The sequence below is a fragment of the Coffea arabica genome, unplaced genomic scaffold (genome assembly GCF_036785885.1).
Source record: "Coffea arabica cultivar ET-39 unplaced genomic scaffold, Coffea Arabica ET-39 HiFi ptg000014l, whole genome shotgun sequence".
Taxonomy (NCBI): Eukaryota; Viridiplantae; Streptophyta; class Magnoliopsida; order Gentianales; family Rubiaceae; genus Coffea; species Coffea arabica.
In genome coordinates this window covers 98,316-112,468 of record NW_027266162.1, presented here as the reverse complement: position 1 = coordinate 112,468, position 14,153 = coordinate 98,316, and the positions used below count along the sequence as shown (strand labels likewise).

Sequence of the window (14,153 nt, the reverse complement as noted above, 5' to 3'; positions counted from 1 at the left end):
AGAAAATGGAAATTGGTACCTTAGTTTCTACTTTTAAGAAGCTTTATTTCCACCAGATGAAGATAGCTTCACTTGAATTCCACTACCTTCTTCATTGTCTCGTTTCTAAATATTTAGCCAAAAGACATCTGCATTTTGAGGTTTGTAGCTACAAAGCAAGATACATCTGTTCAATCAACCTTGTCACGTCACTCATAATCAGAAATTGGTGCCAAATTGTTTCTTCTATTGCCGCCTAGGAGTAATGGTTTTTTAATCACCTTCATTAGCCATTAAATTTCTGTTATTCTAGTTAAATGTAATTACCAATGTGAAGATGCATTTGTGTATTTAGTTAATGTCAGTCATCTAAACCAAACTCTGAGGACAAATTGGTCATTTCAGCGCTCTGCATGTCAGCAATTGACCCTAACACTCTGCCAGGGAAACTAGGTGAAATTTTTAAAACCTGAAGGGATCTCAGTGCAAGTGTCAGAAACCTCAGGGGAGGTTTGTGAAATTATCCCTTATGGCAAACCAAATGAATATCATTATTAATGCATGCATTCTAACTGCCTATGTCTGACATATATGGATGATAGGATTGTAGGTGCTTCAATTCAGGGGCCGTTTTATGGTGTTTGTATCATCATTGAAGTTGTTACTATCTCTGAGATGCCAAAACGGACCAACATGGCCATAGGACGGCCTGGCTCTTGTTCAGTCCAATTAGGATAAGGTTGGTGGGGTATGGATCTCTTGAAAAAAGCATCATGCTTTTGAAGTTTCTTCTTTCAGTTCATTATGTCATGGACTTAGCATTCATTTTTGAAGAACCTATTTCAGTCTACAAAACTAATAAATACAAATACATTGGGTGTAATTACTGTATGATACTATTGCATAATGATACAAGAAACTCGAATGAACTAATAAGCAACAACCCCTCGAACTCTTTTATCCCGTAACATCATGCCTTTTAAACTGCTTTTAGCTGTCGGATTGTTTTCCAGCTGTTGAAAGCCCTTCGGTCAATTAGCAATTGCTAAAAGCTTGATCCTTCTTGATGTGAATAGAAGCAGCTTGTGATTGCATTGATCATCAGCTCACAAGGGGTCTCTGCCAGTAATTAGTCAGCTAGTAGTAGCATCCTGGAGGACCATCAAGCAACAGTTCCAAGTTAGGTGGGATTTGGTTACACAGAAAGTTCAGGAGCGGAAAAACAAGACCTGCAATTCACAGTTCTCACTATGCCTGTTACCAGCAGTTTATGGATCGATGGAAAAGTGAACATGTACTACCTGATTGAACTACTCTTTAGTACACCAAAATACTTGATACACTCTGGTTCTATCTATCTATCTCTATATATATATATATATCTATATGGGGCTTCTCTTTTCATGTACATCCTCATTTTCATGATTAGTTTGAGGTCACTTTAACTGCTTGATTCTCCATTTATCGAACTGATAAACTCAAGCATACTACAGATAGAAGTTTGTCCTTTATAACATGTTAACATGTTATGGTAAATTATCTTCACATGAGCATAGTAGGAGCTGTTCCATGTTTTGGAACGAATTAAAAATGGAAAAAGCACATTTTGTAGAAGTTGAACAAAACTACGAGTAGTGATTTCTGTAGACTTCTCCTTGCTAGAATGAGATAAAGCCATCACCTTGGGATTTTCGGAAGGCGCTTGCACCTTTGAATTTTGTGTTTGGATGGAAAAGCTGACACTGATAGCACAAGAATTATGCAAGGATACAGCATAATTGGGTATCATTAAACTCATTAGACCCTCGTATTATGCAATACGTTTGGTTTCAGATATTGGCCTAAGGAGGAGACAAGATGTTTAATCTAGTTCAGCTTGATCTAAAGTACAACCATCAAATGGAGAGCATAGTTGCTAGACAAAGTTATGGAGTTAGTTCCATAAGCATGGTGAATATATATGTAGGTCTCAAATTGCATTCCCGACGACTTAAAGTAGCAGTTGGATGTACCAGTCACGTAAACACGGAATCCTAAGTTATCAAAACACAGAAGAAACTGTTCACAATTCGCTTCTGTTACAGAGACATTATACCCAAAGGTTTATATACTTCATTTTGGTCACTAGGACATGAAAGAAAATGGAGACCAGTAGGAGAGTAGAAATCAATGGCTCTCCAAGTGAAGAAGAAAGCAAGTAAAGCAAAGCTCATTAGAATTTCTAAACATGTCCAATATATATCAAACAAGGACTCCTCTGAAGAATTGAGTCTTGGAGATTAAAGAAAAATCTATGCTAGAAGTTGATAAAAGAAGTTATCAATGAAACAGAGAGAAATGATGTATATATAGTAATTAAGAGTTCTACTTGAGGAACAACGTTTAGGTTCATGAGAACCTCAGGAGATGAATCAATCCCACTAGATCTTCAATCATTATGTGAACAATTTGATCTATGAACAACAAACATAATCCAGCATATTGCACCGAAGATCATCCAGATGAAGGCTTAACAGCATTGATGATCTATATTAAGGAGGAAAGCATGTAAGTTCACTAACTTCCTAGTCAAATTACACAGCACTAGTTATTAGCCTAGTTCTCCAACATCATATAGGACTATATCCAAATCTGTTTAGATTAAACGATCACAAGCTCAAGAATATCGAATAAAGAGTGACGAACATCATGACGAGATGTAGTTGATTGAGGAAAACAAGAGTTACCTCTAATGAAAATCTCATCTTGAGACTGGTTTCTGCAACAGAGCAGTCAAGTAAACCTCCCCATTCTTCAATCCACTTGAATCAGTCTTGTTGGCGACAGCCCATTTCACCTTCTTGTACACTAACTTCCCAATCAAGGGCATAAAAACCTTCTCAAGATCCACTTTTTTACTGAAGAAATGGTCCAACCAAAAGTATCCTCCACCCCTCAACACTCTATCAACATCAAAAAACAAGAATTCCATTGCAGTCACAGGTATCCACCTATTCACAGCATGCCCACACCTCACCAGATCCACCACTCCATCAAACACTGGCAGCCTCTGCTGAAGTGGAACATGCAATGGAACCAAGCCCCTCAGTGCAACTGCCTCATTATAGGGTGCCCCAAGATTCATAGTGGTGGTTATAACTGTCACATTTTGCAGCCTCATTTGAGCAGCAAATGTCCCTGTACCACCTCCAATATCAAGTGCAAGCCTAATAACACTTTTTGCTGACTTTGAAACCTGCAAAAGCTGCGAAATTGGGAGATCCAGATCTGATTTATACTCCAAAAATCTTGATTTTTCCACTTTCATGTCAAATCCCATTTCAGAGTTGAACCTTGCAAGGCAGGTGAAGCTTTTGCAATTACTATACTGGGACCAAATCACTGTGTTTTCTGGGATGGTGCCAAAAGGGCTTGTAGGAAGTGAACTGGGGTTGGTGCTCGTGGTTCTTGAAAAGCAGCGCCGCCGTGGGAGAGGGTGGCAGCCGCGGAGGATAAGAGACTCAGCTAAAAGCGCATCACTTGGACAGAGACTAAAAGGGGTGTAATTCATGTACTGATAAAGAAGCTCAGGATAGTCCTTGCAAGAAGAGGCAATAGGGGAGATGTGAGTGTAAATCAGGAGGTCAGATGGGATAGTGGGGCGGGATTTTTTAGCACTAGAAGTTGTTTCAGTGGTGGTAGACTGGAGGCGCGTGAGGTGGTTAATGGTGGCGCGTATCGTGCGAAGCTGATGGAGGAGGTGGTCAGGGACTGCGGCTGGAGCAGGGGGTTTAGATTGGAGGTTGGATGAGAGGTGGTAAAGTGAAAGAATATTGGTAGCAACCATGGCTAGCAGGAGCAGCATGTTTAGGCCCATTGTGAATCTGATCATTTGGGTAGATTTTCTTGGTACTTGATACCGCTTTAAGGGAGGCCTGTTTCTGTTTCTGCTCAGCTCTTCAATGTAAAGTGGAAACTTTTGAAAGCTGCTTAGTTTAATGCTCTTTTTTTGGCACTATCCTCTATTCTTTAATTCTCCAGCTGACTCATCACTAATCAATGCCTTACAACTGATGAATTGATGTTGTATGGTATCTGCAGAGCTATTTACATGTATGTACAGGTTTTGGTGCTTGTGATGGCTGAGTTGTAGAAAATATAGTGTGTGAGTGACTCTTGATCTGAGATTTATGCTGGGTTCGCTGCGGCCATAAGATCGGTGAAGAGCAAGTCGGTTAAGTTCCTTTTCTTTTCAATTTTGACTTCGTGAGTCCAAGACCGATGGATTTTCTTTCCATTTTTTCTCTTTTAAAAGGTCGAAGAGTATAGACTTATAAGTGATGTTTTCAAGATGAGTATGGCATGACCAAAAAGCACAACATGAAATTAGCGGTTTTGGGTTTTAACTCTCGCGGATTCGTAGAATCAGGGATCAAATTTGACAAACCTATAAGACAAACAAATCCACTCTTAAGTTATTTTTGAGCTGACCCTTATAACTTGCTTAACTCGTATAAATTATAAAATAAAACAAATAAAAATCTATTTTAAATTGAAAGTCAATTCTCTTGTCTCATAAGTTTCCAACTCTAATTTCACATTCTTTTTTTCTCCAGAAAGGCTTGAATTTTTAGAATTTCAAGGGATTTGAACCATTAATCTATACCTAAGTAGAGTTTTAAAACTTTTTTGGTGGTCAACGAGTTTAGGAGTGGTTAATTCTAATCTCACGTTCTCACTATCACAAGTTCACATCCTTGTACCCACTGTCAATCACTGCCCTATCTCTCTCAACCCTCTCTCTATCTCCCATGGCCTCTCCATCTCCGATCGTTGGTAGACTAGCCATTTCACACTTCTTTTATTTTTATTGTCTCTTTTCAAGTTTATCTCTCTCTGAAAATCTTTACTTCATTGTCTGTATTCCCCTCACAAATAGAAAAGGCAAACTCACCACATGGTTCTCATGTCTTCAAGTTGTCTCGACCTTTTCGACTCTTGTAGTCTTCCTTAAACATCAAGGTCCTCTAGTCTACACAAACTCTATTCCAAATCGAAGAAGGTATGTTTTTTGTTTTATAAATAAACTTAATTGTCTTTATTATTGAAAATGGTGTGTGCTTGTCTTTTTTATTTCTTTTAATTAAAATGGTAGATTTTTAAAATTTTTATTCTTTATAATTCTGCCTGCTTGTAATTCTTGGATTAGGTTAGCATTTCGTAGTACTATTAGGGAAAAGAGAATGAATGGATTCTAACTAATGAAACTAGCACATTCTTGATGGGGTTTAGAATACACCACTAATATGAATTGTTTATTTCTTGATGATTAATACATAAATATAAGAAATACAGATCCAAATTTAGTTGGCCATGATAGAGACACTAATGGTGATAGCATTGAAGAGACAGTGGAATCTTAGTCAACAATCTTACTATAGCTATCTCCCAAAGGGAAAATCAATATATTAAGTACAAAGAAAAAATTGAGTTTTGAAGTTTGGGACTTCTTTAATATTATACCTAAAAAAGATCCAAATGAGAAGTTGTTGTGTAAATGCAACAAATGTAAGCACAAATATTTTGCTGAGAGTAAGGGTGGAGCAAATAATTTACATTGACACCTTAAAAGATGTCAGAAATTGACAACAAAGGATAATGGATAGTATCTCATTACTTATGATGCAGGCTCACTATCCACATGAAATGCATAGTTCAATCAAGAGAATTGTAAATGTTACGTGTGCCAGCACTGTAAGGAATTAAGCTCCATTTTCATTTATGAAGTATAATGGAGTTAGTAAGGTTCTTGCATATTTGGAATCCCAAGTTAAATATATTACTAGAAACACAACCAATGCAAACATTAAAAGATTACATGCTAGATAAGTTAATTAATACACTTGGTAGTGAATTGGATACATGTTCTAGTCAGATATGTTTACCTTTGATGCATGTAGCTCTATTGTTACTTATAGGTGTTTGAGTTTGATTGCACATTTTGTTGATAGTAATTGAGTGCTCAATTTTTTTTTATTTTTAGTTTTTTCTATATGCCTTCTCCTCGTAGTGGTGTTGCTTTAGCTGAAAAAATGTGCAATTTGTCTAGTAGTTGGGTTATTGAAAAGAAACTATTTGCCATTGCATTAGATAATCCTTCTACAAATGATTCTTGTATTGAAATTCTTAAAAATTAGATTAGGTTGAAAAATGCTTTGGTTCGTGATAGTATTTTATTTTATGTGCAATATTGTGTACATTTTAGACTTGATGGTGCAGGATGGTTTGAAAGAAATTGACAATTCTATCGAAAAAATAAGAGAACGTGTGAAATATGTCAAGAGTTTCAAACAAGCAAATTAAGGTTCACACAATATGCGATACAAACATCTTTTGATTCTAAAAAAGCCTTAGCTCATGATGTTCCTATTAGGTGGAATTCAACTTTTAAGATGCTTCCAAGGGCTCTATATTATCGGCTTGTATTTTGTAATTTGCAATTAAGTGATTCAAAATTTTCACTTCTTATTATAATTTTTAAACTACAAATTTTGTCAACTCTTTCACACTATATATTGAACTATTTTATAGTTTAAGACTCCTAGATTTTATTATGTCATTTATTATATGTTAAACTATGATTTTGTAAGATTATTGACTTGTAGCCATTTAATATGAATTCTAGTGACTGACATTTTCATGGGTTTTGTGGAAAACTAATTAGGTAGTAAATTGTGCAACTTTATAGAATTTTTGGCTTGCAATGGATTAAAATTTAATGACTTTTTAACTACTGTAGACACCAAAAAAATTTGTTAAATTTTTATTATGTCTTTATATCATTGTTTAAATAATCATTTCATTTTATTTTTGTAGGGAAAAAGAAAATGGGATTTTCAAAATCATTAAAAATATATATAGTAGAAATTTTTTTTGTCTTTAATCCAACAAAATTTCCCCAAAGTCCAAATCAAAACCCAATAAAAATCTGGAAAAAAGAAAACAAATGAAAGAGGCCCAATTAACCCATTTCTCCTTTTCTCTTAAAAAAAAAGAAAAAAGAAAAAGCTTTCTTTTCCCCCAAGATTAGTTAGTACAAAAGACAGCTCACCCTTTGTGATAACTCGAGAAAATCTTGAATAAACTTAGTCATTATTACCCTTATTTCATCATTTGAAATATTATAAATAACAATAATTGGTCAAATTAAATGATAAAATTTAATTGTTCTATAAATTGAGGATTTAGCAATATCCTAGAATAGTGTAGGAAAACATATATATATATATATATATATATATATATATATATATATATATATTTAACAAGAAGAATTTATTCTAAATATTAGTTACACGAATCAAATAAACATCCGATATGCATATTACCGTTTGTGACCTTTGAATATATTGAATAGTGGAATAAGTGATACGTCTAGTTGAATTTCTTTAAGATCAAGTGTAAGAAAATCTACTGGATAGATATATTTAGAAAGTTTTCAAGGTAAATGTAAAATTGGAACAAACGGAAAATTTTGAGTCAAGGTGTGAGGCAATAAAATTTCGGGTTCATGGCAACCAAATAAACTAAGATGAAAATACCAAACTAACCATCGAATTTCAGATTAAATACCATGCTACCAAGACCCAATCATTAGAAATTTATCAAACAAACTGGATGCTTGAGGAATTAAAATCAATTAGAGGTCAACTAACTAGCTATTAGACCAAACGGTGGAGAGGAAATAAATGGAATTTGGCTGCTGACTTGGGACGGTGGGTAGCTCTCGTCTGGACAGTTGCCCCGAAGGAATCTGCTGAGTATGCAGTGACCGAATGAGGTGAACATTGGATTGATCAGCACCGAATGAAGAAGCTTGAGTGGTCGGTGGAGTGAAGGAAATATGTTCAAATGCTCTTCTTACCAACCAAGCATTGGAAACCAAACCGAGAGAGAGAGTTTCGGTCATAACCATTCATTCCAAAACACCACCGGGTGAGAAACATTTCTGGTTTTCACTGCTTCCAGTCTGCATCCGAGAGAGTGAGTGGGAGAGAGAGACACTGGTTCGCTTCACTTCTTCAGCTAGTTGCCTCAATACCGCGAGCCAAGCCTGGAAAAAAAAAGGGGAGAGAGAGCTGGTGCAAGAATTAGAGAGACCGAAGCTGCAACTATTAAAAACGTAACAGAAAAGGGTAAGACTCTTGTAACCTCCCTTTCATTCCCTGAATACAACCGCATATACGGATTGCATATTGGAATTTAGCAAAGAAAATGAGTTCCTAGCTAAGGTAGAGTTCCATTTTGAGGAGGATATTGTCGGACAGCAATGAAGGAACCAAGAGTTGTTGTTGCAGCCATAAACTTGATAAACTTTCTGTAATAACTCCCTAATCATCTAGTACACTTGATTATACTTGAATAATCACTGTGGTATGCTGGATTTTACTTACGAAAGAAAAGAAGAGTGCAGCCGAAGGGAGAACCTGTTTAGGGAGGTTATCTGCTGAAATCTTTTCAGCTCTATCCGAGAGAAAAAAAAAAAAAAAAACTGATCATGCGGTTATTAATCGAATGCATGGAGTAATTTTTTACCAGAGGCTCGAACTATATGTTCTCACCTTGTCTTACCTGAGAACCTGGAGTGGAGTTGATAACTTGAGTGAAAATTCTGCTTAGCTGGCCGAGAGAAGAACTAGGAAAATTTCCAGGTTTCCTTATAGATTTTTGGGTTCCAAACACCTACGTTGAGACTTAATCCATGGTATAATATTCTAATCTTAGCATGCATGTTAGATTCGAGTATATAATGAAGTAATGAATGGAGAAATTCTTGCTTAAAAACTGATTGCTGTCCAAAATCCATCATGTCCGAAGGAAGAAACAAGTTCTCATCAGCTTTTCCTTTGAAGTTTTAACTGCTCAAGTGTTTTATATGATATTAAAATTTGGTGTTCTGTACAAGGCTCATTTGTAGTTTAATAAACGTGGTTAACATGTCTAGTTGGAATAAAAAAACTTGGAAGGAGGAACTTGAGTGAAATGGCAAACATTGGACCGATATATACATAGCTAAGGGATTGCTTAAAAGCTGTAATAATTAAGACTGATTTGTGTGCCTAGTTTGCACAAAACATTGGTTACAATTAAATGTTTCTTATCCTAATTCATATTAGATTAAATGTAAGTTAAGTAGTTGGTGATTTAATCAATCGAAAAATGAAGTTATAGGATGAAAACTTGAAGTATTATTGCTGAATTTATGTAGATGGGTTGTATAGCAATGAGTTAAAACTTATTTGATGTTTTAGAAACTCTAAGGTAATTTGTTATGGCTGTATACATGAAATGGCTCCTAATTACTTAAATTGGTTTCTAATTACTTAATATTGTCTTCACAAATATTTTAAAGACTATAAAATTTTGAGAGGCTAGTGTAGTGAAATAAAATTTAAAGTGCACACAACTTAGGCCTTGGCTAGTTAAAAGGAGAACCAATGGAGTGTTTCTAAGCTTGCTTCTTAGGATTTTGAGTGGAAAATAAGTTACAGTTAATTTAAATACCTATAAGATTATAACCTTAGAACCTATGTATAATTCTTGGTTTAAATAATAAAATTAATAAGTTTCAAAATAAAATGTAGGATAAATAGTAAATAAAGAATATATTTGTATTTCAAGGTCAAACTTGATTTTAATAGTTTAAATAATAAAGTAAGAATGATAAATGAGCATCTACAGATTATATATTTACCTTGAAATTATTAACTTGTCCCAAGAAATAGCTGTGAGCCAGGAAACAAACTCGAGGCTCGAGAGTAAATTATTTGGATAATTGGTGAGTGTTTTCCGAATTTATGTGTTAAACTGCTTATGTGTACCTAAGTGCAATTATATGGCAAATGTGCTTATTATGAAATATTTCTAAGTGATTCATTGGAAGTGTATCTCAATTGTCCCTCGCCTTCTAAGTCGAGAGTGTACTTTATCGCACTTGGCTTAGTTGAGCTTGAAGGTTGATAATTGATCAAGTGATATTGTAAGTGATCAAGTGATATTGTAAGTGTGCATGACTGTAAGCCGTGCGTGTACTTTATCACGCCGGCTGAACTGGGCCCCAAAACCCTCTATTCAACGGACTATTCGAGCCAGCAAAGGGCTTGATCGGGTAGAACGGTAGTTTTGGGTAAGTGTTTTGGTATGCTCGAGTATTACCACGGAGTAGTAGATTACTGATATTGATATGGCCATCCAAGTGAGGGAAGTGTTTATTGTTTTGGAGGTTATAAGGAGGAGTTCGGCGGAGTGTGTAGTGCATTGAAGTGGCTCTAATGCGAGCACCGTATCCTTTTAAAAGTGATTGTTCAGTGAAGTGTTTTCTGAATTGCTAATGAAAGTGATTGTACAGTGAAATGTGCACTACTTGCTTAATTGTACTGATTTGAGTGCTTATTGACTGTTGCTTGCATGGAAACCTCACGGGCGTAAGCTCACCCTTTTAGCTTTGTTTTCCTTATAGGGGTTGAAGTTTGAAGGATGATCGGTTAGCGTTAAAGTGTTTTGAGTGGTCTAGCATTATATATTGATGATAAGACTTGCATTTTGTATCCATTCACGGATAGATTTCTATTTCACACTAGTTGGTGATGTACTTAAGTACGAATGTTTGGACAAGTCACTTTTGTAATTTGTAGTAGATAAAGCTTTTGTCTTACTAAAAAGTATTAAGAGTGGATGTTTGGATGATTAATGAGAATTGTTATTTCTGAAGTTAATGTGAGTGAGTGAGTCCTGGCGAGAGCCAGGCAGGCGATCCGCTAACTTCTAAGGTATGCCCTAGGAGAAGGTGGGATCGTCACACCCTTCCCAAATCTTATCTTTGGATAGCTAATCAAATTGATCAAAAGGTTTCAAAAGCAACACATCATCACTTTCAAAAAATAAATCTCAACCCTTCATCTTAGGTTTAGGGTTTCTTGGCTTCATACAACCAAAAAAAAATGCAGCTTTAGGGTGAGAGAGAGAGAGAGAGAGAGAGAGAGAAAAGGCAAGGAAAGAGAAAAAAAAAAATTCTGCAAATTTTGAACCAGGTCTAACCAAGCAGCCCTGTTCGTGCCCACTTTTCTCCTTTATTTTGACCCCTTTTTGATTGATTCTTGTTTTTTTGGATAATCTATAGATGCAGTAGAAAACTTTTGTTTTGAAAGTTTCATTAGAAAACAGCTTTAAGGCTGCCAAATTTGGTGTCAAAATTGGGAGAAAATCAACCCTAGTTTTCGAAAATCTTCATTTCAAAGAGAAAACATTTCATGAATCTTGAACTCCGGTGGTCTCTCATGGTTTATTTTGACTTGAAATCTTCCAAGGAGTTGTAGGTAACTTTACTTGATAATTTTTTCTCACTTTCATATGATATTTGTCTAGTTTTTGAAATTTGATTCTTCATATTTTTTAGTTTGACAAAGGCAATTCCTTTGAAATGTTTTTGGTTTGGGATTTGTCATATTTCTTTCCCTTTTAGATCCATGTAGGGCATTGGTATAAACTTTTATGAAGTTTTGTTGAGTTTCTTGATGAAAAGTAGAAAGTTGATATGTGGGTGTTGTTTCTTTTTTTTATATATATATTTTTTTATTTTTTCTTAAACTTTGTTTCTTTTTTTTTCTGAAAAATACAATGCTTTTAAAGTGATTTTGATGATATAAACATGTTTAGAATGATGAAAGGAGTTGGTAGATGTAAATTGTTGAGCTAAAAAGCCCCTGGAAAAATTTTCTACTGAGAATTCCGACCATGTTGGCCACAATTTTTTCTGTTTCCGGTGGGTCAACCCGTCGGAATTTTCATAAGTTTCTTAGTTATTCTTAGATCTTTTATTTTCTAATTTTGTTGGTATGTTTGATCTTTCTTAAGTCATTTGGACACTATTTTTTGTGTTTTTGGGCTAAAAACTGGGCTAAAACTTGACTTTTGTTTGGGCTTGGTGCTTTAACCCACCATTTGGCCTGCTCCTAATTCATTGGGCCAAAGTGGATTTGGCCCTAAAGCCCATTTCCCGTTAGACCAGAAATGAATTTTCAGTTTAGTCCTTGATCTTTTGAATAATTTCACTGTAGCCTTAAATATTTTAAATTTATTTCAATTAGGTCCTTATTTTAATTATAATTTGGTCCCTAAACTTTATCTTTTATTCAATTTTGACCCCTATCTTTTCTAATAATTATAATTTGACTTCAAAAACTTTCTTAATTTTTGCAATTAGGTCCCCTACAGCTTTAATTTTCTAAGTTGTAATTTGTCTATTGTCTTTAATTCTTAATTATACTTCATTTTAATGCTTTTAATTGGTAGATTTCATGGTTATTTTCATTTTTTTATAATAATAAAGTGAATTTGCCATATTTTTATATTTTATTCTATTTATTTGTTAATTAAATTGGTGGCTTGACCATTTTGTTGATTTTGGAGTATAAATAGGATAAATTCAACTCATTTAACCACTACTTCAAGGAAAGGTACTTTCTAGTATTATTTTAAACCCTCTTATGTGCTTCTATGTGTTTTTTTTTTGTGTGATTGCATGTTTTGAGTGATTTTTTCTTTTATTTACTCATTTTATTCATTTTAAATTTCATTTATTTTATTTAATTTTGATGATTATTTGAGAGGCATTTAAATGTCAATTGTAATAGATAGATGTTCAAAAAATGTATTTAGCTAGACTATGTAATAGATAGGTTTTATTTTTGTTAAAATGTAATTAGTTAGATAAATGTAATAGTTAGATTATTATTTTTTAAATTCCCCTCTTAAATTGTAGTTAGAGGCCCAAATGTAATAGTTAGATCTTTATGTGCATTTATTTGTTTGTGTGCTTGTATGTTTGTATGCTTATGTGTTTATTCGCTTTCTTTAGGGTCTTTGCATCTAGATATTATACTTATGTGTTACGTGCTCTACATGTTTTATATGTTTATTTTTTTTAATTATATTTATATGATTTATTTATTTATAATAAATGCATGACGTCACCACAGTAGTCCAATGCTAATTGTGTCCTTTTTTCTCGATTTTTCACTTGTCCAACGCTAGTGAGAACTTGTAGAAATGGATTAATCCAATGCTAGACCCTTAGGGTCGTCTACACACTAGAATCATATGTTTGCATGATATTTATTGCATTTTATGTACATTTTTCATTTTAAGATCTTTTTCCTCATCTTGCATGATATTTTCTCTTTATATCATCTCTCTTATCCCTATGTGCGTGGAACATGACATTTAGACTTGCGTTTCATTTAGAAAATGAGAAGTAAACTAGTTCATTTTGCTTGACTAAGTTAGAAGAATCACCCTTCGAATATGAAAAATGAACGAATGTGGTTTTTTGGCCTTAGCACGCTCTCATCCTCTCTATAAGAAGGAAAATTGTGTCACGAATTTTAGTCTCTCATACCCATTATGTTGCATTTCTCTCTTTTAGGTCATGTAAATTTATATATTATAATTTTTCTTTTTTTTCGAGTCTCATCTCTTACATATTCGTGACCTCTTCAAAAAATCACTTTTGGACATCGTAATTAGTGTACTAATTAAATTTTGAAAAGACATTCCGACCCTCCCAATGTTCCCCTAGGTCTAGATTTATATCCATATAGAAATATCCTAATGTAATAAGTTTATAGGTTAGATTAGGAAAATTTTTTTATTAAATCTAGCAACAACCTTGGTTAGGTTGAAAGGGTGCCTTAAGTTTGAGTTTATCAAATCTTTGCCTTCTCTTTCTTCAACCGTGACTGACGAACTCTTTTCTCTTGTTTTCAAAAAGTTGGAGTCATCTAAAAGGGATTTTTATTATTTTTATTTATTTATTTAAAAATATATTTTGAGTGATTTGGTACATCTAAACTTAATACCAAATAACGACTCCTATTTTTTCCTAAAAACCTTTTTTAGACTATCATTTTGGGCCAAAATTGTTGCACATTTGAAGTCTCATTTTAGGCCTTTTTTCTTTATTTATTTTCCAAAAATTGAAAGTACATTTTTAAACACCTAAATTTTATTTTTTTTAAAAAAATGGGGCGTGAAAACTACATTTGGCTTGTGACCATTTATTTAGAATGTTAGTGCTTAATATGAAAGGTGATGATGCGATCGTGTGAACTCCAAAAGTTAGCAGTCTTATTGATTAT

At 34.2% G+C, this 14,153-nt stretch overlaps 1 protein-coding gene and 1 long non-coding RNA gene across 2 annotated transcripts; one reads left to right on the top strand and one right to left on the bottom strand.

Moving 5' to 3' along the window:
• Positions 1 to 736: 736 nt before the first annotated feature.
• On the bottom strand, positions 737 to 3,997 carry LOC113708907 (probable methyltransferase At1g29790). The gene is made up of 2 exons (XM_027231617.2): positions 2,706 to 3,997; positions 737 to 1,130 (listed from the first exon to the last, which is right to left on the bottom strand). Exon 1 carries the CDS (start codon positions 3,848 to 3,850, stop codon positions 2,720 to 2,722), a length of 1,131 nt encoding a protein of 376 aa, XP_027087418.1. The 5' UTR covers positions 3,851 to 3,997; the 3' UTR covers positions 737 to 1,130; positions 2,706 to 2,719.
• Positions 3,998 to 7,570: 3,573 nt separating this feature from the next.
• Positions 7,571 to 10,733, top strand: LOC140032689 (uncharacterized). The gene is made up of 2 exons (XR_011836606.1): positions 7,571 to 8,153; positions 10,478 to 10,733. It is a non-coding gene; the product is annotated as an uncharacterized lncRNA (long non-coding RNA).
• The last annotated feature ends 3,420 nt before the right edge of the window (positions 10,734 to 14,153 follow it).